This window comes from Lithobates pipiens, unplaced genomic scaffold (genome assembly GCF_037356315.1).
Source record: "Lithobates pipiens isolate NorthernLeopardFrog02 unplaced genomic scaffold, aLitPip1_a1.2 Scaffold_10, whole genome shotgun sequence".
NCBI lineage: Eukaryota > Metazoa > Chordata > Amphibia > Anura > Ranidae > Lithobates > Lithobates pipiens.
The window spans coordinates 116,180,482-116,206,481 of NW_027507686.1; the positions used below are offsets into that span (position 1 = coordinate 116,180,482).

The 26,000-nt window shown below is 47.2% G+C and overlaps 1 protein-coding gene across 1 annotated transcript in view; it reads right to left on the minus strand.

Annotated features, from left to right (window-relative positions):
- RASGRP2 (RAS guanyl releasing protein 2) overlaps positions 1 to 26,000 on the minus strand; it is a 1,719,722-nt gene that overhangs the window by 22,805 nt on the left and 1,670,917 nt on the right. Inside the window, exon 16 of the mRNA XM_077457736.1 lies at positions 21,721 to 21,787. Within this exon, the coding sequence (XP_077313862.1) occupies positions 21,729 to 21,787 (59 nt within the window). The 3' untranslated portion in view covers positions 21,721 to 21,728. The remainder of the gene's footprint in view (positions 1 to 21,720; positions 21,788 to 26,000) is intronic.

Below are 26,000 nucleotides of genomic sequence, written 5' to 3' on the forward strand. Positions count from 1 at the left end.
GGCCTCCTCCACAGGTGAACTGGTACTCAAGGTAGATTCCAGATCACATTGGGTATCCCCCTGACTTTTATTGCTTTTACTCTTATGTCCAGTAACTACCAGAGCCATTGTAGATGGTTGACCTTGGCTTTTTCTATCAGCTGGGACCCCCTGGAGTATTTTTGTTTGCACCGTTTGTCCTCCCTTTGTTGGTGTTTGACCAGGGGTATGGACATAACGCTCTAATTTTGCTGCAGCTACTGCTGCTGTCTGATTATTTTTTTCTTTAGAAGAGCGCAGATGTTGTGAACCCACATTTTCCTGTTGCACCGGTTCCTCTCCTCGTCGCCTCGACATATTAGCTCAAAGAGAAAAAAAAGGAGGATCTAATAAAGTCCTTCCAAATTCCAGGGGGGGGAGAGGAGTATATGGGAAAGAAACAAAAACACGGAATATCGCACGCAGAGATTTCCCAAGAAAAAAAAGAAGAAAAAAACAGATAAAAAGTCCTTAGCGCTAGGGTTTTGGGATTGGTAATAGTTCAGTGCTGATTTTTTTTTCTCTTTAAATCGGCTGCTGAATGCCGGCATTAATACAAATATACGACTGTATATATAATTATAACATTTTTAGCTGGGTTATTCATCCAGCAAAAATCTTTCTAAATCACTTATTTCAAGAAAAAACAAATAAGAAGGTGCTGCTTGATACAAATATAAGTTCCGGGTATCTGCTGCACTCAGCTTAATAAGATATATACAGTTCAGTTCAGTATGTGCTAAGAACTTGGTATCCTTGGCGTCAAATTGTTTATAACAGCAATTAATAAGGCAAGAAAGAGCTGACCTGTGAGTTGTTGTTTATTCGGACCATCTCCTATACATCTAGTCCAGGTTAGATAGATTAGTCAGGTTCGTCAGGTATAGGAGGAATTAACTCGATGCAGGGAGCCACAGACGCCAGGTAAACACATTGACTGTCAGCACTGTCAGCACTCCAGGCTCCCCCCAGGAAATGTCCTTCCCAGCCTCAGCTCTCAACACAGGATACCTTCCGGGAGTGCTCCGCCGCTCTGCGCCGCTCTGAGGTCGGCGTCTCCGCTCCTACACCACCTTCAGCCGGCTTGGACAACCTCGGCCAACCTTGGCGCGCTCCCGGAGCGCTCTTCGGCTCCTCAGCAATCTCCGAGACTCCACCGGTAATCTCTACACTCCCCGCGTTCTCTTCCACCGCTCGCTCGGCACCAATCAGCAGCCGTCAGCGCATCCGACGTGAGGGAGACAGCGTGGGGGCGGCTTACTCACATCACCTCACACACTCACATGCCGCACACCTTTCATGTCCGGCCACTCCCCCATTCGTACAAACTTTAGAATGCCATTAAAGTCTATGGGACTCGAACATTTAAAATCAAAAGTGCTAATTTTAAAGGCTAATATGCAAGATATTGTCCTAAAAAGGGTTTGGGGGCCCGGCTCCTGCCCCAGGGGACATGGATATCATGCCTGGGGGTTGTCTATAGTATGCCTGTGAAGTGGCACATGTTTCCCGTGTTAAGAACAGTCCCTGCACAAAATGATATTTAACGGAAAAAAGTCATTTAAAACTGCTTGCGGTTTTACTGTAATGTCTGGTTCTGGCAATATGGATGAAAATCATTGAGAAAAATTGCATGGGTAGCCCCCTGCCCATTACCAGCCCCTTTAGGTCTTGTACGGATATTAAAAAAAAGAAAGGCGTGGGGCCCCCAGGCCCTATATACTCAGAACAGCAGTATACAGGCGGTGCAAACAAGACAGGGACTGTGTAGGTGTCAGGGTTTCTCCCGCAGGGAACGAGCGGATGCACGGGTGTGCATACGTGCGGCATTCACGCCGTTTGCGTGCACGCGTTCGTGTGCGCCTTAGCGCGGTTTGGCGCCAGTGGGCCTATTTAAAGGAGGCTGCTGCATCTACTCGGTGCTGTTTGTCTGCAGCTCTGTACCCGAACTACCTGCTATCTGCCTGCTGTTGTGATATCTGACCCGGCTACCGTCTGACCTCGCTGACCTCTCCTGCTCTGACCCCGGCCTGCCTGACCTTGCTTTGGACTGTACCTCTGTTGCCGAACCTCTGCCTGCCTGCACTTCTCTTCTGCCTGCTGTACTTACCTATCTGCTTTTCCATTGTGACCCGGCCTGCCTGAATATTCTTCTGCTGTTCAAGTGTGCTGTACCCGGTCCTTGCTGCCGCTGCCTTGCCTGCTGATCGCTGCCTGCCTGTCTACCATCTTCTCTGCAGTTCCAGCATCCAGAAGTTACCAGCCGCTGCTTCCAGTCAGACACTCCTACCCCGCTGCGCTCACGGGGCCACTGTCTCCATTCCAGTGGTCCCTGAACCAGAGCTATAAGAGAAGTCTTCTTCCATCAAGTCGGGCTCATCACCAGGTACCTAACAGTAGGTTTGTTGTGTTAAATAGAATCTGTTTGTAATTTTGAACTGGTAAATTCTTAAAGTGTAGCTCCAGTCAAAAAATCTATTTTTAAGTTTTTTGGAAAAAATAGGGAAGGGTTATCACCCCTGTATAATTTATTTTGCTGTCCGCCTTTTTTCATCTCCCTTCCTGTTGTCTCCTTCCGTTTGCAAGTAGGAGACATTTGTAAGTTTGAAAGTAGGGGCCTGCCCTATATGCTCTGCATAAATTTGGGCCTAAGGTGTTGGTGTTGCCACAACACTGTAAGCCCTCAAATTGACTCTTGGTGGGTGCTTGAATGCCCTGCTGTGAACTATTATATCAAGAATTATAATTACATGCCATTGTTGAACAGTGGTAGAACAATTGGGCCTTTGGTGGTTGTGGTGGTGGTGCTGGTGCCACAACACTGTAAGTCCTCACAGTTACTCTCGGTGGGCGCTGGAACGGGCCCTGCTGTGAAATATTATATCAAGAATTGTAATTACATGCACCTGGGCCTTAGGCACTGGTGCCACAACACTGCAACACCTAACAGAAACTCTAGCTGGAGAGCAGGAATGAGCCCTGCTGCAAAGTATTGCATCAAAAATTGTAATTACACGCCCCTGTTAAACAGGGGCTGAAAAATTGGGCACCAAGAACCAAAAATGTTCTTCCAAGCTATCAGCAGGATCATTGAGGAGGAAGAGGATAGTCAGTCAACATAACAGGACAGTCACTCAGCATCAGCAATAGGCAGTCTTGAAGGGATGTGACATTTTCAAAAAAATTATTCGGTTACATCAGCTTCAGGTGCTTGGTAGCTGGGGGTGATACAAGTCTGATTCATCTTTAAGAAGGTCAGTCGATCAACCGAGTCGATGCACAGGCGCACCCTGTGATCGGTTACAAAGCCTCCAGCAGTAACTGATTGTGCGTTCCGAAAGAACGCTGGATGCAGGACAGGCCAGTAGCTCAATTGCATACTGTGCAAGCTCTGGCCAGTGATCCATCCTGAAGACCCAGTAAGCCAGAGGATTTTCAGTTGGAAAGGTGTCCAAGTCTGACCTTGCCCCTAGGTATTCCTGCACAATGTAAATTAGACGCTGGCGATGGTTGCTGGAACTGCCTATACCTTGGGGCTGCGGACTAAAAAATTGTCTAAATGCATCGGTCTGACGGCCACCTTCTCCACCCCTCCTTCTGTGACTGACCGAAGCCTCAGCAACACGTTGTCCAGGACCAGGAGTTTGTAACCTTCCAGTCTCTGGGAACGCATTGCACAGACCTTTCTGCAAGGCCTCCTGGAAATGTCTCATCCTCTGCTCCCTCTGCGATGGCAAGATAAGGTAAGAGCAAGATAACCTTACCCTTGTACCGTGGATCAAGGAGAGTTGCCAGCCAGTAATGATCCCTCTCCTTGATCCGAAGAATATGAGGATCCTTCTGCAGGCTTTTCAGGATCAGGGGCCATGCAGCGTAGATTAGCTGAGGCATTCGGTCCAGAGTCCTCTGGATCACTAAGGACGACATGATCCACAGCCCCCTCCTCCCAGCCACGTACAAGTCCACGGGTTTCTTGGGACTGTAAATCATCCCTAAAAGACTGCTGCTGCTGATGCTGAGTGCCAGGCTCCACCTCCATGCTGACACAATCCTCCTCCTCCTTCTTGTCTTCTTCCTGGGTGATCGGCGGGACAGCAGGAACACTGTCTGGATAAAGGGGGCCTTGAGAGGCAATGAAGTCCTCCTCTTCTGGCCTCTGTTCTGCCTCAAGTACCCTGTCCATTAATCCATGCAGCGTATGCTCCAACAGGTGGAAAAGAGGTAAAGTGTCACTGATGCATGCACTGTCATTGCTAACAATCTTTGTGGCCTCCTCAAATGGTGACAGGACAGTGCATGCATCCCTGATCATGCCCCACTGGTTTGGTGAAAAAAAAACAGAGCTCCCCTGTCCTGGTGCCGTAGTCGCACAGGTACAGCATGTGCAGCCTCTGCAGCATGGCCAACATTGAGTTACACCTGGTGGGCATGTCACATATAAGGCGGCTCTTGGGCAGGTTCAACTCCTTTTGGAGCTCAGCCAGCTGAGCACTGGCATTATATGATCGTCGGAAATGCACACAGACTTTCCTGGCCTGCCTCAGGACATCCTGTAAGCCCGGGTACTTGCCCAAGAACCACTGCACCACCAGGTTAATGACGTGAGCCACACAAGGCACATGGGTCAGTTGTCCCTGTTGGAAGCGGAGAGGAGGTTGGTGCCATTGTTGCAAACCACCATTCCTGGCTTAAGCTGGTGTGGCGTCAACCACCTCTCAGCCTGCCCCTGCAGAGCTGACAAAATATCTGCCCCAGTGTGGCTCCTGTCCCCCAAACACAACAATGCAAGCACGGCATGGCATCTTTTTTCCTGCGTACTTGCGTAGCCCCTTGAACGCCTACGGATCACTGCTGGTTTCGAGGGCAAAGCACAGAAAGAGGCCATGGAGGAAGAAGAGGAGGGGGTGGAGGAGAGAGGGGTGTCACAACCAGTAGTAGCATTTTGGTGGCGGAACAACCGCCAACACTACTGCACCTTCTCCTGCATCCTTCTCAGCTGCCAGAAGAGTCACCCAATGTGCCATAAAAGATAGGTAACATCCCTGTCCATGCCTGCTGGACCATGAGTCAGTGGTAATATGGACCTTACCGCCCTGTCCAACGAGGCATGGACATTGCCTTCCACATGCCGGTAGAGAGCCGGAATTGCCTTCTGTGAGAAAGTGGCGTTTGGGAACCTGCCACTGAGGAACCGCACATTGCACAAACTCACAGAAGGGGGCCGAGTCTACCAACTGAAAAGGCAGCAGTTGAAGTGCTAGCAATTTAGCCAAGCTAGCATTCAACCACTGGGCATGTGGATGGCTGGGAGTAAACTTCTTTCGACGGTCCAGCAGCTGGGGCAGGGAAATTTGCCTGCTACAATCGAACATCGGTGTACTGCTAGCAGAGTGCCCGCAAGTACTTGGCTGTGACACACCTAATTCTACACCTTCATTCCTCTCAGTGCAGGTTTCAGAGAGGACTGAAGCTATAGTGGGGTTGGAGATCCCAGATGATGAAGAGCAAGGAGAGGTCCGCTTTGTTCTGACTGTAATTACTGCAGCTGCCTGTGGTATAGAAACAGAACAACATCAGCAATTGGGGGTAGCTTTAGGTGTATACCTTGCAGGAGGCCCAATACACCCACTGTAACTGCTGCAGATGCCTGTGGTATAGAAACAGAACAACACCAGCAATTGGGGGTAGCTTCAGGTGTATACTGTGCAGGAGGCACAATACACCCCCTGTAACTGCTGAAGATGCCTGTGTTATAGAAACAGAACAACTCCAGCAATAAGGGGTAGCTTCAGGTGTATGCTGTGCAGGAGGCACAATACACCCACTGTAACTGCTCTAGGTTCACAAGAAAATCCCCCTGTCCCGCCGGGGAACCTATGAATGCAGCTGGTAGTTCCTCCAGCTGACCATAGAGCTGATCGAAAACCAAAATGGCTCCAAACATCTCTATGGCCTAAGAAACCAGAAGCTACGAGCATTTCATGACTTCTGTTTCGCTCAAACATCGGGCCAATCTCTGGTAATCAGACAAGTGCATGACGAAAAAAATTGGTTTAGTTTTAGTTTTGATTTGTTAATCTAGTTATTTTGTTTAGTTAAGTTCAGTTGATTCGTTCAATTCGTATTTTCTAATTTTCTTAGTATTTACCAATTTTTTTCAATTCGAAATGATCAAAATCGATACATTTTCAAATCGTTTAAAACGAAAATGTTTTATTGCTTTTCACTGGAATGCAGTGAACAAACAAAAGAAAAATCTTCATCAAATGATCACAATGACTAAATTATCTTTGGCTTAACAAAAACGGCATTATTTTGAAATGGTACTGTAATAACACACACAGTCTTTGATATCAGCAATATGTGCAGTTAGAATTAGACTGGAGTTCAATGTAAAATTTGTTTTGAATTTCAGTCAGAATTTCACTATGTTATTCGGAGCATTCGGTAAAATGTATTTATATTGTAATTCGGTATTCAGATATATCCGGATCCCCGAATAACGAAAAATGTGTCTGAATATTAATTTGGAGCGAAACGAACTGCACATATCTAGTAATCAGCATGGATTCATGAAGAATTGGTCTTGCCAGACCAATCTATTAATCTTCTAAGAAGAAGTCAGCTGCCATCTAGATAAAGGAAGGCCTGTGGATGTGGCGTATCTGGATTTTGCAAAGGCATGTGATACAGTTTACAATAAGCGATTACTGTATAAACTAAGGTCTGTCAGCATAGACCATAGGGTGAGTACCTGGATTGAAAACTGGCTACAGGGGCGAGTCCAAAGGGTGGTGATAAATGGTGAGTACTCGGAATGGTCTGGTGTGGAAAGTGAGATCCCCCAAGGATCTGTCCTGGGACCAAACCTGTTTAACTTATTCGTAAAGGCTCTAGAGGATGGGATAAACAGCTTAATTTCAGTATTTATGGACGATACAAAGCCAAGCAGAACAATAACTTCTACGCAGGATTTATAAACGTTACAAGAAGACCTAAACAAAATAATGGGGTGGGCAACTACATGGCAAATGAGGTTTAATGCTGAAAAATGTAAGGTATTGCATTTGGGTGCCAAAAATACGAGCGCAAATTACTGGTAGGGGGAGAACCTCTGGAGGAATCTAGGATGGAAAATTACTTGGGGGTCCTAGTAGATGACAGGCTCAGCAGTGGCATGCAAAGGCAACAGAACAATGGCATGCATTAAACATGGGAATCACTCCAGAGATAAACAATAATTCTCCCAATATACATGACTCTGGTCCAGCCGCATCTTGAGGTGGGCACCAGTCCTCAGGAAGCATGTACGGGAACTGGATAGAGTACAGAGAAGGGCAACAAAACTAATAAAGGGACTGGAGGACCTCAGCTATGGGGAAAGACTACAAGCACTGAACTTACTCTCTCTGGAGAGGAGACGCTTGAGAGGGGATATGATATCAATGTGAAAATACCGTACTGGCGACCCTAGCACAGGGAAAAAAAACTTTTCAGGGAAAAGGAATTTAAAAAAAAAAAAATCACAAAAACTGGAAAAGAAGCAGTTTAACCTTTAACTACATAGAGGATTCTACGCTATGACCAGAGCACTGGAAATGATCAGTATTTTTTTTTTTTTACACATTTACTCATTATGTTTGCATATAGCAATGAATTTAATTGCTATATGCAAGCAATTTACAGAATTAAATCAATTCAATTTGTTTTGTTGTGATTAACCACAGCAGATCACATGGCACAGATGGGTCGCTATTGGCCAAGAACCTATAATGTGATCACTGTGACCAATCAAAGTTAGCAAAAAAATTGTATACAATGGATGGCTTGAAAGGAAGCCATCCATCGTTTACAACTGTCATGTGACCTGCTGTGATTGGTTATGGTGGTCACATGGTTTTTAGTGGATGCAGCCGATGACAGATCGAGCTGCTGCGTGGCTCCACGGCCGGTTGTGGCGCATGACCCGAGAGGGCGTCAAATGACGTCCATCCAGGTTGATGAGAGGTTTGTGCAGGCGTTATCCACCCATATGCCGGGCGGGATCAGATTATAAATATAGTGACTGGCTTCCTGGCCTGGCATTCCTAAACAACCAGCTATTCACAGTTTGTTACAGAGAAAAACAAAAGCAAAACACATGAAAACTGCATGAAAAAAATGTGAGTTTAAAAACTTAAAACGCACCGCAAAACGTGCCGGAAGAACGTATCAACCGCAGTTTTTTTCCCCCATGCACACCAAAGATATGGGGCTTATTTACCTCCCACTGACACCAACTTAGGGAATTAATTAATCCTATAAGCACCAATGACACGGGGCTTATTATATCCTAGTGACACCAATGTTTGGGGCCAATTTTCATCCCTATGACACAATGATGGGACAATGCGTGGTTTATTTTATCCAACTTACACCAAGGGTGGAGTTTATTTGTACTATTATGGACACCCAGGGCTTAAGTCCTGCAGGAACCTGAGGGAACAGCATTCCTGCACTTTTTACACAGCAGGAACGTTTTTACTATTAGCAGCCATGTCCTGCAGGACTGGCCCCAAGTATGCAAGCTGCGGCAGGCAGGCAGTGAGGGTGTGCGGGAAGGGGAGGGCATCTGTGCCATTGGGGTGCAGCCCACCCTGGGTGCCACACATTGGGGGAGGTATCATCCTGGCGCGCCCATCCTACCCTCCCTAGGTCCTCCTCCTCTTCCAGTGGCCATTATACTATACAGGACCACGCCCGTCAATCTTCAGGGCTAGATCCCAGCTGTAATGTTGTCATTGGCTCCTAGAACCACCATTATCCTAGCAACCAATGACATTACCTGTGCCCCTCCCTCTTCAGCAAGTTCCTCCTCCCAGCTCATGCCTATTGCAGCACACCCCTTCTTCAAGCTTCGCACCTGCCCCCTGCCTGCAACGACTTATCCAGGTACACTTTACTACTTTGTAATAGTTCACAACTCTGATGGGGGACTCATTGATGGGGCACTCTGTTGAGGACACCTGCTGTCTGATGGGGGGAAAACTGACCAGGACACCTGTTCTCTGATGAGGACACGCTGATGAGGACACCTGCTGTCTGATGGGGGCACTGGTAAGGCCACATTGCACTTATAAGGCTGCATTGCTGGGGATTTTCCAGGCTGCAATGCTGGGCACTAGTGAGGCTGCATTGATGGGCACTAGTGAGGCTGCAACTGTTGAGCACTGGCAAGGCTGCAACTGCTGGACACTGGCAAGGCTGCATTTGATGGGTACTGGCAAGGCTACATTTGATGGGTACTGAGGATTGAGCGGCGTGGGGCCTGGGTCAAACTTTGCACAATCAATACAAGAAGGCCTGAGGAGGGGGGGCCCCGGGCCGCTGCACTCAGCACAAACCAACACATGTGTGTGGACACCTTGGGGCAGGAGGGGCCCCACATATTGGAGCCTGCATAGAAACATAGTGCAGAAGAGTCCCCCAGTTATTGCAACTTGTTTTAGAAATTCCCTGCAAGGGAACCATTATCAAAGATTGTGGTGTTATTTTGTTAGTATAGCATACAGGTTAAATTCCTTTGTCACATCTGTTCTATATTTGTTTAATGCATGGGAATTTTCGGAAGCGTCCTCATAAACTGGCACTTTACAATAAATGTTGTTATTTATTTGTTAAAAAAGCGTACGTAAGGGGGGGCGCATGTGCGAGGCTCTACATGGAGGACGTGTTCCACTAGAGCTCCGCACTCCCCGCCACAACATCGGGTATTTTCTCCGGGTTTGAGCCACCCTGCAACCCCGCTGTTTCAGCGTATCACCTCCGGAACGCACACGGATCACTCCGGTATGGTCCTGACGAATCACCGAGGCAAGAACAAGCCTAAACCGATAAAGGAGGCCCTAGCCCGCGCCTCGTCCAAAATGGCGGCGAAAGCTCTTGCTATGCAGCGAGCCACCTCTCCAGACGAAGCCAGACATACCGACAGTGAAGAGGGCGCACCCGCTCAGATGATCACGCTGATGACCCCTCCACTATACCACCCTCAGGTATGTCTCAGGCGGATTTTCTGTCCCTGATGGAATCCATGCTACATAAAGCCCTCAAATCTACCTCTGATCAGATAACAAACAAGCTAACCAGGGAGATGAGGGAACTAGGCCAACGCACATCAGATCTGGAGACTAGAGTAGATGATATTGAACTCACGCTCCAGGAGCAGGTCCAGGAACAGGCGGCCTTACGTGATGAGAATACCACCCTCCTCTCCCGCTTAGAGGACGCGGAAAATCGCTCCCGCAGATCCAATCTGCGCCTGCGAGGCATACCAGAAACGATCGATAATATACAATCCTTCACTACGGCCCTCTTCCAGGAATTGTCCCTCTCTATACCAATCGAACGCTTGGAATTCGATCGGATCCATAGGGCCCTTACCCGTCGACTACCTGATGGCCCTCCAAGGGATATTATTATTAAGCTCCACTTTTTCCGTACAAAGGAGCAATTGCTGGCTGCTGCACGCAACAAGGACGCTCTCCTGTTCCAGGGGCACACATACCAGCTCTTCTCTGACTTAGCCTCCCTAACGATTGCAAAACGCCGTGCAATGAAACCGCAGTTGCAGATTCTTCAACAACATCAAGTGAAGTATACATGGCGCTTCCCTTTCGCCCTTGCAGTTTTCTTACCAAGGACAACAACATTCCTGCACATCACCTGAAGCTCTCCAACGTCTTCTGGAATCCCTACATCTGACGGCCCCAGCCCAACCTTCAGAGACGGCACTACCTCGCACCCCAGCCCGGACCTCGGCCCATCCCTATACCATCACCCCGAGAAGGCCTCCACCGGCCCCTTCCTCTATTCATAAAGGGACTCCAGCCCGGCCTCCCCGAGACGTCGCAAAAGATCGCTTACTGCATTCTCCATGCTGAACTATGCTACTTGCTCCTTTACCCTCTATTGAGTGCTACTGGAGGAACCTTGGTATGAGATCATGATCACATCATTCACTATTTTTTGCCTGACCTCTTACCCAAGGCCCGAGGGGACTGTCCTGTGATGGGTCCCCCCCCCCTTTTTTTTTTAGGGGGAACCTACACAGTCCCCTATTACCCTCTGGAGTTGCACAGGCTCAGACCCTATGACTTCCTATTTGCCTTTCTTTTTGTGTTTTTTTGTGTTTTGTTTTTTTCTTTATGTATACGGTTGTGAGGACTAACCACTTTGTTCCCCTAATTAGTACCTGGTTATGTTGCCCAAACACTGGGATTGCTTTATAGATATGTTTAATTAGTCCCACGACTGCTAATAGCCCATTACCAATGGCTTTACTATTATAGAGCTTTATCATTATATTTTGACTTCAAAGTTTTGTATCTGAATAACCCGTTTGTGGCGGGAAGCTGTCATTGCTTTCCCCTAGTATGGTGTACACACTCTTCAGCCGGCTGGCCGACTGGGGAGTCTGTGCACTGTTTGGTCGGGCGACAGATTTCTGTTCTCCCCTCCATTACGTGTCCATATCCTTGCCCTACAAACCCTACTTTTCCTCCCCTCCATCTCCGTTCTTCTCTTCTTTCTCCCCCCTCTCTTCTTCTGTCTTGTGTCGGTGGGACGGTGGGGTCCTGGGGACATTTCTGCACATCTCTTCATTACTCTCCCGATGGCCCCCATAAAAATACTTTCACTTAATGTTAAGGGCCTGAATTCACCTAATAAACGGGTCAAGGCTTTCCAGTCATTTGTATCGCTGAAGGCTGGCATTGTGGCTCTTCAGGAAACTCACTTTTCTACTAGCGCAACCCCAAAATATTTTAGCTCCCGATACCCTCAAGTTTTCACCACCTCCGCTCCCATGAAACAACGTGGTGTGCTGATTGCTATTCATCATACCCTTCCCTTTTCGGTGACCTCAGAAATTAAAGACCCGGAAGGGCGCTACGTTATCCTAGTGGGTCTACTTCAAGATGTAGAAACTACTTTGGTCTCCTATTATGCCCCTTATAACAACCCCACCCCTTTCTTTTCACATTTACTCCAGGTCCTACGGACCCATTGTAAGGGCACCCTGATTTTATGTGGTGATTCAAATTTAGTGCTGCAACCTCATTTGGATAAATCTCCCTATGCCCCTGAACAGTACACTCCCTCTCTACGGTTTCGGAAGCTGCTACAGCAAGCCTCACTGATTGATACCTGGCGGGAATGCAACCCGGCTAAAAAGAACTACACTTTTTATTCATACCCCCATAAATCCTTCTCCAGAATCGATCATATCTTTCTTTCAATTGCATCCTCCCCGATATTGATTGACTCTTTTATACAACCCATACTGTGGTCGGACCACTGCGCAGTAATAACCTCGATAACTTCCCTGATCCCCCAATCTAGAGATCGTTCATGGTGTATTAATGAAGCCCACCTTACTAATCAATCTTATTTGCTAGATATCCAAGTGGCCCTCAAGGATTATGTGCAGAATAATTCCACCCCTGGTATATCTCTCCTACCCTTCTCTGGGAAGCACATAAGCCGGTGATTAGGGGTACATGTATCTCAGTGTCCACGCACCTCAAAAGAGATAAGAAACTCCGACAGGCTAGGCTAGAACAGACGTTTCATCAGGCTTTCCTACGGTTTCAATCCTCCTCGACAGAATCCCATAGGCTGGCGATGGAGAACGCTAGAGTTGAATTGGACCTGCTGCTGGCTGAGTCTGCTGACAAGGCTATCCGTAGGTCCAACCATACTTTTTATACAAAAGCAAACAAGCCAGATACGCTGCTGGCTATGCGCCTGCGGCACCCTGATAGGAACCTGGTCCCCATTAGACTCAAAATAGATAGGGATACTTTTACCAGTAACCCTGTCAAGGTACTTTGTGAATTCCGTAACCGTTTGGAGGTCTTATATAAGGCTAAACCTTCCTTCTCCCAACAAGCGGCTGACCGGCTGTTTCGAGACCTTTCCCTGCCCACAGTGACTGACTCTGATAGGGAATCCCTTGACACACCTATTACGCCTGAAGAAATACTTGCGGCTATTAAGACTCTCAAACCACACAAGCGACCTGGCCCCGATGGACTTTCTGCCACCTATTATAAAAAATTTTCCCCCATCCTGACTTCTCTGTCATGGTTATGCAGTGATCTTCCTGTGTTTGCTTACCTTCCCTCATGTCTTCAGACTAAGAAGCCAGCTACTTCCACCTGGTGGTTTTTATAACCTCTCCTCTAAGCATGGCTCCACCCCAGGTCCTATCAGGTAGCCTATATAAACCTGTGCACTGCAGGGCTTAGGGCTGATCAACCATTGTGTATTCCTTTGTGTATTAGCTTCCTGTTTCCTGTCGTGTGCGCTGCTTCTGATTTCCGTTACCGACCTTGGCGTGTTCTGACCATCCCTGCTTGCCTGTGACCCTGACCTATTGGCGTGTACCCGACTATTCTGTTCTGCTTGTGGTCCTGACTTTGGCTTGTCCCTCACCATCCCTATCCTCCTGTTCCCTACTGTGGGTGTGAGCTGGGGGACCTTGGGGGTCGCGACCTGGAGCCAGCTGCAGCCAAGACCATCTTCACCACTCGAAGCTCTGGTGAACACCAGCTGGCTCTTAGATTCTGCGCCCCGGGGAATCTTACGCTCTTACCCCAGTGGGATCTGTCCCCGTCTGCAGCCGTCAGCCGTAGGGTCCACAGCCTAGCGGTGCACCCCCAACCCTATGGTGTGCACCTGTCCCCTGGGCTCTAGGTGACCTGACAGTTTGATCAGCCATGGACCCAGCTGACGTGCCGCTTCCTGCAGATGATCCATTGCAGAGCTTAGTTCGGCGACTTGAGACCCAAGAATCGCATCAGACGCAGGTGATGCAATTCCTTCAGGATTTGGCATCCCGTTTTGAACAGGTTCAGGCCTCATTAGGACCCCCAGTTCAACAACCTCAACCGCTATCTGCGACTGCACCTATCGCACCAGTCGCATCCACGCATTCATTAGTACTACCAGCTCCGTCCCGTTTCTCTGGGGACTCCAAGGCCTGCAGGGGCTTCCTCAGCCAATGCACAATTCATTTTGAACTTCTGCCCCAAAACTTCCTGTCCGATCGGGCAAAAGTCGCATATATCATATCCCTCCTGTCCGGCGAGGCGTTAGTGGGAACTGAATGATCCAGTGGTTTCTAACCTGTCTGATTTCTTGAAACTTTTTCGGAATATCTTCGAGGAACCGGGTCGTGTCTCCTCAGCGGCTAGCGCTCTTTTACGTCTCCGTCAAGAGTCCGCTTCTGTGGGACAGTATGCTCTTCAGTTCCGTATCCTCACAGCTGAATTGAGCTGGAATAATGAGGCCCTAGTTGCAACCTTTTTACATGGCCTCTCTGATAGAGTGAAGGATGAATTAGCAGGAAGATCCCTTCCTGCTGATCTGGACAGTGTCATCACCTTGTGTAACCAGATCGATATTCGCTTTCAGGAGAGGGCCCTGGAAAAAAGACGCCAGCACTCCCCGTTCTTTAGGCAGCCTGAGTCCCCAGTCCCTTCTCCTCGATCCGAGGAGCACCCCCTGCCTACCGAGGAACCTATGCAGTTGGGCTGGACTAAGTTATCTCGCGAAGAACGCGCTAGGCGCAGAACTCTGGGCCTATGCCTCTATTGTGGGGCCAAAGGTCATTTCCGTGACACTTGTGCTCTTCGTCCGGAAAAACGCTCAGGGCTAATACATCTGGAAGGTGGAGTATTAGACCCTGAAATATCACCTTCACCTTCTCGTTTTCTCCTTTCTGTGTTGCTTCATGTCGGTGCTTCCTCTCGTTCGGTCTCAGCACATCTGGATTCCGGAGCCGCTGCCAATTTCATGGATTGGGAAACTGCATCCTCCATGAGACTTACCCTTTTGCCCCTTACAACACCATTGGTGGTCTTGGCAATTGATGGCACGGTCCTCCCCGAGGGCCCTATCCGCTTCCAGACTATTCCTGTTAAGATGTCAGTAGGGACCCTCCACCAGGAGTGGATTTCCTTCCTTGTCTTACCTAAGGCTTCATCTCCTATCATATTAGGTCTTCCTTGGTTTCGGCTCCATTCTCCACACGTTGACTGGTCTGCTGGACAGATCCTGGCTTGGGGTTCCTCCTGTTCCTCTTCCTGCCTACTCAAGGGTACCCCAAAGGAGAGGCTTCCTGTTTCCACCATCCCAGTATCTTCTGCTTTTCCTGCTGTATATAGCGATCCCTGCGATACGTCCTGCAATAGTCGGACTGGAGCAGTCTCTAGGTCATGTGGTACTCTGGATGAGGAGCCCACCTATGAACCTGAGTCGATCATTCACTCCAGTTCGCATAACCATTTACCTTTGCCTGTCCCTAATCTCCCTTGGACACACAGCCAGGTTAACTTGTCTGCAAGTTCCAGAGTCGCTATGCCTTGTGATGCGATGGTCGCTACATCTGACTATACTAATCAGTCGGCCTCCACACCACTTATGCCAGTCCAGCCCATGCCCTATGAGCTTCCTGCTTCTTGTTCAGGACCTTCTGTGACCCACTCTCACCCTACTACTACTATGTCCGTTCAAACCCATTTAAGAGGCTCAATCCATCCTTTGGATAGAATACCTCATTCGGCCGAGAGGGGTTTTCAATCTTTTTCTCTGGGTTCTGTTTCTTGCGACATGTCACCCTCTAACCAACCTGACCTCAGGGATCCACTGACCTCTGCCCAGTTTGGTGGTCCTGTGATGGATGCCCAACTCAACTTTAAGGGTGAGGGGGTCCCTGCTCAGACTCCTGATCTTCTCATGCCCTTACCCATTCCTAAAAAGCCTTTAGTCCTCAAGTCCTCTCGTCCTCTCCCTACCTCTGCTTTGGTTTCTGAGGATAATCTAAAATACGAGGTTAGTCAAGTTTTGGATTCCCGGCTCCGTAAAGGCATTCTTCAATACCTCGTACTTTGGAAAGGGTTGGGTTCTGAGGAGAGGTCTTGGATCACTGCATCTGAGGTCTTTGCTCCCTGTCTGTTAAGGAGGTTCCATCTGGAGTTTCCCTTTAAGCCTGGACCCAGGCAGGGAAGAGGGAGGCCTCGTAAGAGGGAGGGTACTGTCATGGTTATGCAGTGATCTTCCTGTGTTTGCTTACCTTCCCTCATGTCTTCAGACTAAGAAGCCAGCTACTTCCACCTGGTGGTTTTTATAACCTCTCCTCTAAGCATGGCTCCACCCCAGGTCCTATCAGGTAGCCTATATAAACCTGTACACTGCAGGGCTTAGGGCTGATCAACCATTGTGTATTCCTTTGTGTATTAGCTTCCTGTTTCCTGTCGTGTGCGCTGCTTCTGATTTCCGTTACCGACCTTGGCGTGTTCTGACCATCCCTGCTTGCCTGTGACCCTGACCTATTGGCGTGTACCCGACTATTCTGTTCTGCTTGTGGTCCTGACTTTGGCTTGTCCCTCACCATCCCTATCCTCCTGTTCCCTACTGTGGGTGTGAGCTGGGGGACCCTGGGGGTCGCGACCTGGAGCCAGCTGCAGCCAAGACCATCTTCACCACTCGAAGCTCTGGTGAACACCAGCTGGCTCTTAGATTCCGCGCCCCGGGGAATCTTACGCTCTTACCCCAGTGGGATCTGTCCCCCGTCTGCAGCCGTCAGCCGTAGGGTCCACAGCCTAGCGGTGCACCCCCAACCCTATGGTGTGCACCTGTCACCTGGGCTCTAGGTGACCTGACATTCTCTTCTCTGTAAATCCTTCAACGCCCTGCTGCAAAATCAGACATTTGGCCGTGACACTCTGACGGCTATAATAGCCATGATACCCAAACCCAACACCGATAACTCCCTGTGTTCTAATTTCAGACCCATCTCCCTACTAAACCTGGACATTAAACTTCTAGCCAAAGTTTTAGCCCTTCGTCCTAATCCTTTGATCGGCAGATTGATTAATAAGGATCAAGTAGGCTTCATGCCCCGGCGTCAAGCCAGTGACAACATTAGACGGGTTGTCTTGCTTCAACACATAGCCAGGTCCCGCAAAATCCCTATGCACCTGCTTTCTCTTGATATAAAAAAGGCTTTCGACACGGTGTCTTGGCCCTACCTGAATTATATCCTTAAAGGTTGGGGTTTTGGCCCTCACTTTTTACAATGGGTGAATTCCCTCTACAACCAACCACAAGCCTATATAAAATACTCAGGTTTCCGCTCGGATGCTTTTTCTATAGAAAGAGGAACTAGGCAGGGCTGCCCCCTTTCTCCCCTTATCTTTGCTTTGACCATTGAACCCCTCGCCGCTTTAATTAGAGCCTCCCCAGACATAAAAGGACTGGAAATAGCCTCTACTTCCCATAAGATATGCCTGTTTGCTGATGATGCGCTCCTTTTTGTGACCTCTCCTCGAACAACGCTTCCGAACCTTATCCCCATTTTAGATAAATTCGCAACTATTTCGGGTCTGGAAGTTAATCAGCAGAAATCTAGAGCCCTGAATGTATCTCTCCCGCCCCAAGAATTGGCCCACATACAAAGCAGCTTCCCCTTTCTCTGGTCCACTTCCGCACTTCCATACCTAGGTATAAAATTGACTGGTGACCCCACTACTCTCTTTCGGGCTAATTATCTTCCTATGCTTTCACATCTAACTTCCCTGTTAGAATCCTGGAAATCCCTTTGTGTATCCTGGTTTGGTAGAATAGCGGCTGTCAAAATGACTCTTCTGCCTAAACTCCTTTACCTATACCGAGTTCTCCCAATCCCAGTCCCATCCTACTTTCACCGTATTGTACAGTCTCAGGTATTCAAGTATATATGGGGTCCAATTAAGCCCAGGGTTCCGAGATCTATTCTTCTCTGGGACAGAAGCAGGGGTGGTCTTGGTATACCAAACTTTATTCGATACTATCAAGCTGCCCAGTTGGCTCAGCTCACCCTATTCCACGCGACCAGCGAAGTCCCCATATGGGTCAATCTGGAGGCGATCGAACTATATCCCCTACTAATATCTAACGTATTATGGATTCCGCCTTCAGCTCGTGGCCCCATAACTAATCCAATCACTAGTCACTCATTGAAGCTATGGGACAGATTGCATGGCCCCTACAGGCTGGTCCCCTCTACTATCTTTTTTTGGCCACCCCCTATTCTACCCGGCTTTTACGGAACCTGGGTCTTTTTGCCATTGGTCCCAAGCTGGCCTTTGCAGAATACTCGATCTCGTCTCTAATACCTCTCTTAAACCCTTCTCAGTTCTTCAAGCTCAGACTGGATTACCCCCAACTGAAACCTTCCGGTATCTTCAAATAGCCCATTTCGTCAGGACAACGATTGGTTCTTGCTCCTCTCTCGTAAGTTTGTCTTTCTTTGAAAAGTTATGCTCCTCGGACCCCCATGCACCGGGTATCATTTCAACCATCTATACCCACCTAACCACCCTCCCGTCCACCCTTCCTCTCTATGCTGCGCAGTGGTCCAAGGACTTGCAACTGACTCTTGATGAGGAGGACTGGTCCCAAATATGGGCCAATACCAAATCATCCACCCAAAATATAGTGGCTCTGGAGGCTAATTATAAAGTGCTTATGCGATGGTATCTGGTCCCTGCTAGGATCTCCAAATTTTTGCCAACTTACTCGCCGGCGTGCTTCCGAGGCTGTGGAGAGAGGGGTACACATGCCCACATATGGTGGACATGCCCGATAGTGAAACGATTCTGGCTAGCAGTGTTTCAAATAGCTTCCACACTACTCCACGATACCCTGGCTCCTGACCCAGTCCTTGCACTTTTAAACCATGTACAAGGAGACTATACCAAAGCCCAAATCCGCCTTCTTCTTCAGCTGACTACAGCTGCAAAGCAGACCATTGCCAAAGCCTGGAAAACCCCGCACCTACATATAACTGAAACTAAAAATAGGGTAACCCAAGCCATGATTCATAGCAAGATTGAGGCAACATTACTGAATCATGTCCCTCACCATTCTCGAATTTGGACCCCTTGGGTGGATAACTTCCTCCCCCCAGATTTTGACACAAGCCTCCTTGTACCATAAATTCAGTCCACCCTGAACCCTAAATGCTTAATGGTCCCCTGGGGCCCTGTGCGGTCCTGCCGACACTGCCTCTGCCTCTTCCTCTCCGTCCCCTTCTCTCTAGCTCGCTCCTTTCCTCCTACTGTGCCTTCCCCTCCTTTACCTCTTCCTAGCTTATGGCTACAATCTGTCTAACTGTATTCTCTGTGCCATGAACAAGGTCCTTCGGATGAATATCCCGTTTACCCTGCATTCTCTTCTGTCCCTACCACGTTGGTTTTATGTTCTGGGTTGATGATGGTTGGGGGCTCTCCCCCTCCTAACTGGCTGTCCTCATATCGAATGCACCGGTGTGTTCCCTTGTTCCAATGTAAAGTGCGCTAGTAAAGTGCTTAGCGTTATATAAACACAGCGATATATACAACATGTTCTTTCTTTTTGTAACCAACGTTATGTGCCGCGCTCGCGGTCTTGAATACTTCTGTTTGTATTCCTTATTTTTGTGTTATTCACAATAAAAAATTTGAAACGAAAAAAGCTTACGTAAAAAAATAAATAAAAATAATATCTATATGTATCTATCTATTATTTATATATATGTTTGCGGGGGGGACTTGACCCCTGTGGACACCAATGATGGGGGATACTCTTGACTAACAATGACACCAATGATGGTATTTACTTTACCCCTCTCACACAAATGATGGGGTTTAATTTAGCTCACTAACACCAAGAGTTTTTTTACTGACATGTGACTTTATTCCAATGTCATCTTCATTGTATACCCAGGCCCTATATATATATATATATATATATATATATATATATATATATATATAACAGAATACATATTGGTATACATTTTTGAAGAAATGAATTTTTAAAACTTTTTATTGTATGTTTTATAGCATAAATTAAAAAATAAATAAAAATTATATAGATAGATAGAAAGATAGATAGATATTTTTTGTTTATAGTGCAAAAAACAAAACAAAAAAAAAGTGGTGATCATATGTCAGTGATAATACTGAAGTATGTAAACCAAGATAATTGTAAAAAAGAAAAAAGAACCACTGTGAAATATACACTGTCACTAAGACTGTAAGAATTGTAATGTTCTGCATCACCATGAACAGCTTTAGGCTAAGTTCACACTATTGCGATACGTTAACCAGCGCAATTCCAGTGCGGGTTCCTGCATCGCATGTCTCTGGCAGGTAGTTCACACTGCCCTATGCAGACCGATGCAGGTGTCAATACAAAGTTGATGACACCCCCAGATTGGATTGCAGTGCAAACTGCTAAATGATGCAACAAGTGGATCAAATGGGTGTGAAAACCCATGCGATCCGATTCCAGTGTGGACCAAAAAAAGGGTCCCAATGTGATACAAATTCAGCTATACAATCTGTATGGCTGAATTTGCATCGCACAGACATTGCGTGTGATCTGCACAGCAATGCAATGCGAATCACATACGATGTCTGATATTGCAATAGTGTGAATCCAGCCTTAAAGGGGAAGTCCAGCCAAAGCTAGTTTGGCTGTACTTCTATGAATCACAGGAGTGCAATTCGTTGTTGGCAGAGAGCAGGGTGAAGTCCACTCTCTGCTGATGTCACCGATTTCAGGCCAGGGATTGCGTCATCCCAACCATGGAGTCTGGATCTGCCAGGTGCCTAGACTGACACCCGTCTCAGCCTCTAAGTGAGCTGCTGAGAGCCTGAGACAATTGCTCCACCCCGTCCACAGCTCAGTACTCCAATAAGGGAGAAAAGCAGAAAACTGTGACAGACAGTTTACAGCTCTCTGCTCATGGATCTCTGAAAACCGAGTGATAGGTGGTGTTTGATCGTTTGGTTCTAGATGTAGAGGTGACGGGGGGGACAGATGCAGCATCGGACCGATGCTGCCTCCACCTAGATACATATGAATGGGGGAAAAAATCCTTTACCTCTCTTTTAAAGTGGTTGTAAACCCACATTTGTAAGTTTTACCTATAGGTAAGCCTATAGGGATTACCTATAGATAGTGGAAATATCTCCTAAACGTGCGCCGTTTAGGAGGTATTTCCTGTACACTGCGCCAATTATGTCATCGGCACACGCTCTGTGAAGAAACAGACCTCCATGCCCTTTACATCACTCGTATGTGCCGTGACTAACAGGTGCACGGGAGTGACATCACACGGAGTGATGTCCGCGGCCCCGAAAGAAGGAGGGCAGAAGATGGATGGGGACACCGTGGGCTTCGTTTGCAGGTAAGTGGCACATAATGGGCTAGTATGCGATGCATGTTAGCCAATTATGCTTTTACTTTGCAGGGTTTGCAGGGGAACAAAGAGGAAGTACAACCCATCAGGGTTTATTTACTCTGTAAGGCATTCCCCAAGTGTGACATTTAAAGGAATTGTGTATGCAACCTCTAAGTTTGGGTGCCCTGAATTCTGAGGAGGTTTCGCTAAACTGTTGGAGTTTCAGCCCAAAAATATCCAGGACAGTGTGCGAAGGTGAAAGAAGAACATTGTATTTTTTTTTTATAATATAAAATGGACTTCAACATTACTAAAGTAATTATATCTTAATGCATATACTGCATTTTTTATCTACCTGTAATAATTTACTATTCTAATATGCTTTCAGAGTTATATGAAGAACAAAAAAAAAAAAAAATGGTACTGATTTTATCAGTCTTATTACTCACCATGCTAGTTATAAGTGGTCATCAAACACGCCATCATCCTCCACCTGCAGATCCTCTTCTTTTACTTCTAAAAAAAACAATATATTTTAAAAACAGCCTCAGTTAACAAACTGTACAAATAATAAAGTTTAAGCTTTTTTAAAAAAATAAAGGAAACCTAAAAGTTACAGTGCTGACACTTATTGGCATATTTATAAAGGTAGTGGGCCAGGCACTCAGCAACCATCATTGCAGGTGAATCTTTCAGGTACATGTATTTTAAAATTACAGTGATTAATCAATCATTACAGAATTTCTGATAAAAGTCATATTCACTGCTTTGTAAATACACCCCTTAACCACTTCAACCCCAGAAGAATTTACCCCCTTTTTGCGATTCGGCACTGCATCGCTTTAACTGACAATTGCGGGGTCATGCGATGTGGCTCCCAAACAAAATTCACGTCCTTTTTTTCCAACAAATAGAGCTTTCTTTTTGTGGTATTTGATCACCCCTGCAGTTTTTATTTTTTGCGCTATAAACAAAAAAAGCATAAATTTAAAAAAAAATGCTTATTTTTTACATTTTGCAAAAAAATCTCAATAAGCATTTATTGATTGGTTTGCTCAAAAGTTATAGCGTTTACAAAATAGGGGATAGTTTTATGGCATTTTTATTTATTTACTAGTAATGGCGATCAGCGATTTTTATCATGACTGCAACATTATGGTGGACACATCGGACATTTTTTACACATTTTTTGGGACCACTGTCATTTATACAGCAATCAGTGCTATATAAATGCACTGATTCCTGTGTAAATGGCACTGGCAGTGAAGGGGTTAACCAATAGGGACAGTGTATGGGTTAAGTGTGCCCTGGGGAGTGTTTCTAACTGTGGGGGGCGTGGCTACATGTGACAGTGTCACTGATCTCTGCTACCGATCACAGGGAGCAGAGATCAGTGACACTGTCACTAGGCAGAATGGGGAGATGCTTGTTTACATTAGCATCTCCCAGTTCTTCCTCTCAGTGAGGTGATCACAGTTATCCCCACATCGATTGAGTCCGTGGGACCTGTGACCCGACCCACAGAGCTTGCCGAGCGAGCCCGCTGGCCGCCTCTTAAAGGGCCATGTACAGGTACGTTTGTTTGCATGTACGGGCCCTTCTGTCAATGTATATCGGCGTGAGGCGGTCGGCAAGTGGTTAAAGGAGTTGTAAACCCTCAAAGTTTTTCCTTAAGTTGAAAAACCTACTGTGCTGTAGCATCCCCCCAGATCCCCCCCCCCCCTTTTATTACCTGAGCCCAATCATTCCAGTGACAGGGATGAGCACAGCAGCTCCAGCCACTGTCTCGGATCCTCATTGGATAGATTGATAGCAGTGGGTATTCAAATACAATGATGTGGGAGTCGGGGGTGAGGCAAAATCCTGCTGTCGGTGTCAATAGATGCAGCAGGACTCGGGAGTGCACCAGCACAAGTTCCCCTATGGAAAGTGGCTCTCCGAGGAAGCGCTCAAGAAGAGAAGAGCCAGGAGCGTTGAGGGGGGGACCCCAGAAAAGGATGATCGGGCCGCTCTGTGCAAAACCCTTGCACAAAGTAGGCTAGTATGACATGTTTGTTATTTTATTTTTTCAAATCTTTACAATAACTTTACTGTTTCTAAGGATTTTCTTTCAAAAAGGCAAAAAACGGATTGTTAAATACAGCTTACTTGTAAAATCCTTTTCATTGAATACATCACGGGACACAGAGCAGTTATTCATGACTATCTGGGTTATACGCTACCTCTAAGTGCTTGGACAATGGCAACCAATAGCAAGAAGGTTCCTTCCATATAACCCCTCCCATAGTGGAATGTGCTTTCAGGTCTCTCATAGTTTCATAGTTAGAAAGGTTGAATAAAGACACCAGTCCATCCAGTTCAACCTGAGTGTCTACAATTGTCCCTATCCCTGTACATTACACACTCACATTGGTCCCTACCCTCAAGGAGCCCATGGCTCTCGGTGGAATCCTATGCCTCAACTCATATGCCTGAATGATAGCTGAAGTCATAGCTGCCTGTCCTTTCTTAGGACCCTCAGGCAGAATAAAGAGAGAGTCAGTTTTCCTGAAAGGGGCTGACGCCCTTAATTAGACCTTAGTAGCCCTTACTACATCCAGCGAGTGGAGTAACTTTTCTTCCTTAGACCCTGGATTTGGAAAAATGGAGGGCAGATGATCCTGATTCAAAAGAAAATTGGAAACTACCTTTGGCAAAAACTCAAGACGAGGGCGCAAGATTGCCCTGTCCTGGTGCAGAATCAAGTAAAGCTCACTGCATGAAAGGGTGGTTAGCTCCGACACTCTTCTGGCCAAAGTTATGGCCACCAAGAAGACTAATTTCCTGGTCAATAGGACCAGAGGAATCTGCTTAATAGGCTTAAAGGGAAGATACTGAAGGACTGATGGTACCGAATTCAAGTCCCAGGGGCATAAGGGGGGCTTAACCGGTGGTCATAGGTGCGTCACTCCCTTAACATAGCTACGCACCAAGGAATGGGCTGCAAGCGGTCTCTGGAAAAAAACAGATAAGGTCGAAATCTGACCTTTAATTGTGCCCAAGGCCAATCTTAAGCGTACCCCTGCTTGAAGGAAAGCAAGGATCTTTCCAATTGTATACTTACGAGGGTTCCAACCTTTCCCTTTGCACCAGAAAATGTATGATTTCCAAACCCTGTAGTAAATGGCCCTGGAAACCAGTTTCCTAGCATTTATCAAAGTGGACAAGGCTGCACCTCTAACCCTGCGGTCCTTTAACACCCTGGCTTTAATAGCCAGGCCGTCAAATTCAGTGACTGTAAAGCAGGATGGAATATTGGTCCTTGGGACAATAGATCTGGGCATAACGGAAGGCGCAATGGGTCCCCTACTGCCAATTTCACGATCTCCGTGTACCAGGAACTTCTGGGCCAGGCTGGGGCCACCAGAATCACTGGTCTTAGTTCCTCTTGTATCCTGCGCAGCAGATACGGCAGGATCTGGATTGGAGGAAAGGCATACAGCAGGGAAGTGCCAAGGAGTTACCAATGCGTCTGTCCCGACTGCAAGAGGATCGTTGGTTCTGGACACAAATCTGTCCAGCTTGGCATTGAACCTGGATGCTAGAAGATCCACATCTGGGGTCCCCCAATGCTGACAAATCTGGAGAAACACTTCGGGATGAAGGGACCATTCCCCTGGCAACAACTTTTGGCGACTTAAATAGTCTGCCTTCCAGTTCTCTACCCCTGATATGAATACCGCCTACAGAAACGGCACATGCCTCTCTGCCTATCTTAATATGTGATCCACCTCCTGAGCTGCTACGATCCTGGTGCCTCCTTGGTGGTTGATATAAGCGACCACTGTGGAATTGTCGGTTTTAACCCGGACTGGGAAACCCTGCAGCTTGGTCATCCAGGAATGCAGAGCTAGCCGGGCTGCCCGAATCTCCAAGAGATTGATGGGCAAGGCCCTCTCTGCTTGAGACCACTGTCCTTGGACGGACGCTTCCCCCAGAACTCCTCCCCAGCCCAGACGGCTGGCGTCACAACTTTCCAGGCCACTAGTGGAAAGGACTTTCCGACCTTTAAATTGCTGGTTTTTGACCACCAAGTTAGGCTCCGTAGAGTCTGTTGGGACAGGACCATAGGAAGATCCAAAGTTAGAGTGGTTTTGTTTCAGGCCTTTAAAATGTTGCTCTGGAACAACCTGGAGTGGAATTGAGCATAAGGAACTGCGATGAAAAACGCAACCATTTTGCCCAATAGCCTCATACAAAGGCGAAACAGATGGTTTTTCCTCTCATTTCATCCTCCGGACGAGTTCCACTATGGAGTTGATCCTTACAGGAGGCAGAAACACCTTTTCTTGGATAGTGTCCAAGTTTAGGCCCAAGTACGTTAATACTTGAGTGGGGTGAAGGTTTGATTTGTTTATATTCAGAATCCAGCCTAGGTGTTGCAAAATTTGTATGGTCTTTAAGATGTTTTGGACCAAGACAGGATGAGATTGATCCTTCAAAAGAAGAACGTCCAGATATCCTACCACCACAATTTCCTGGGATCTTAGGACCACCAATACAGGGGCCAGAATTTTTGTGAAGACCCGAGGAGCCATGACTAAACTGAATGGCGATGCGACAAATTGAAAATGTCGCCCTTCGGTACTCTCGGAGTACCCCCACTGTGTCCCTGTTTTACAGGACTCCACAGTAGTCTTGCAACGATGGTTCTACCACTCAAACATCCTCAAGCTCCTAGTTATTCTGT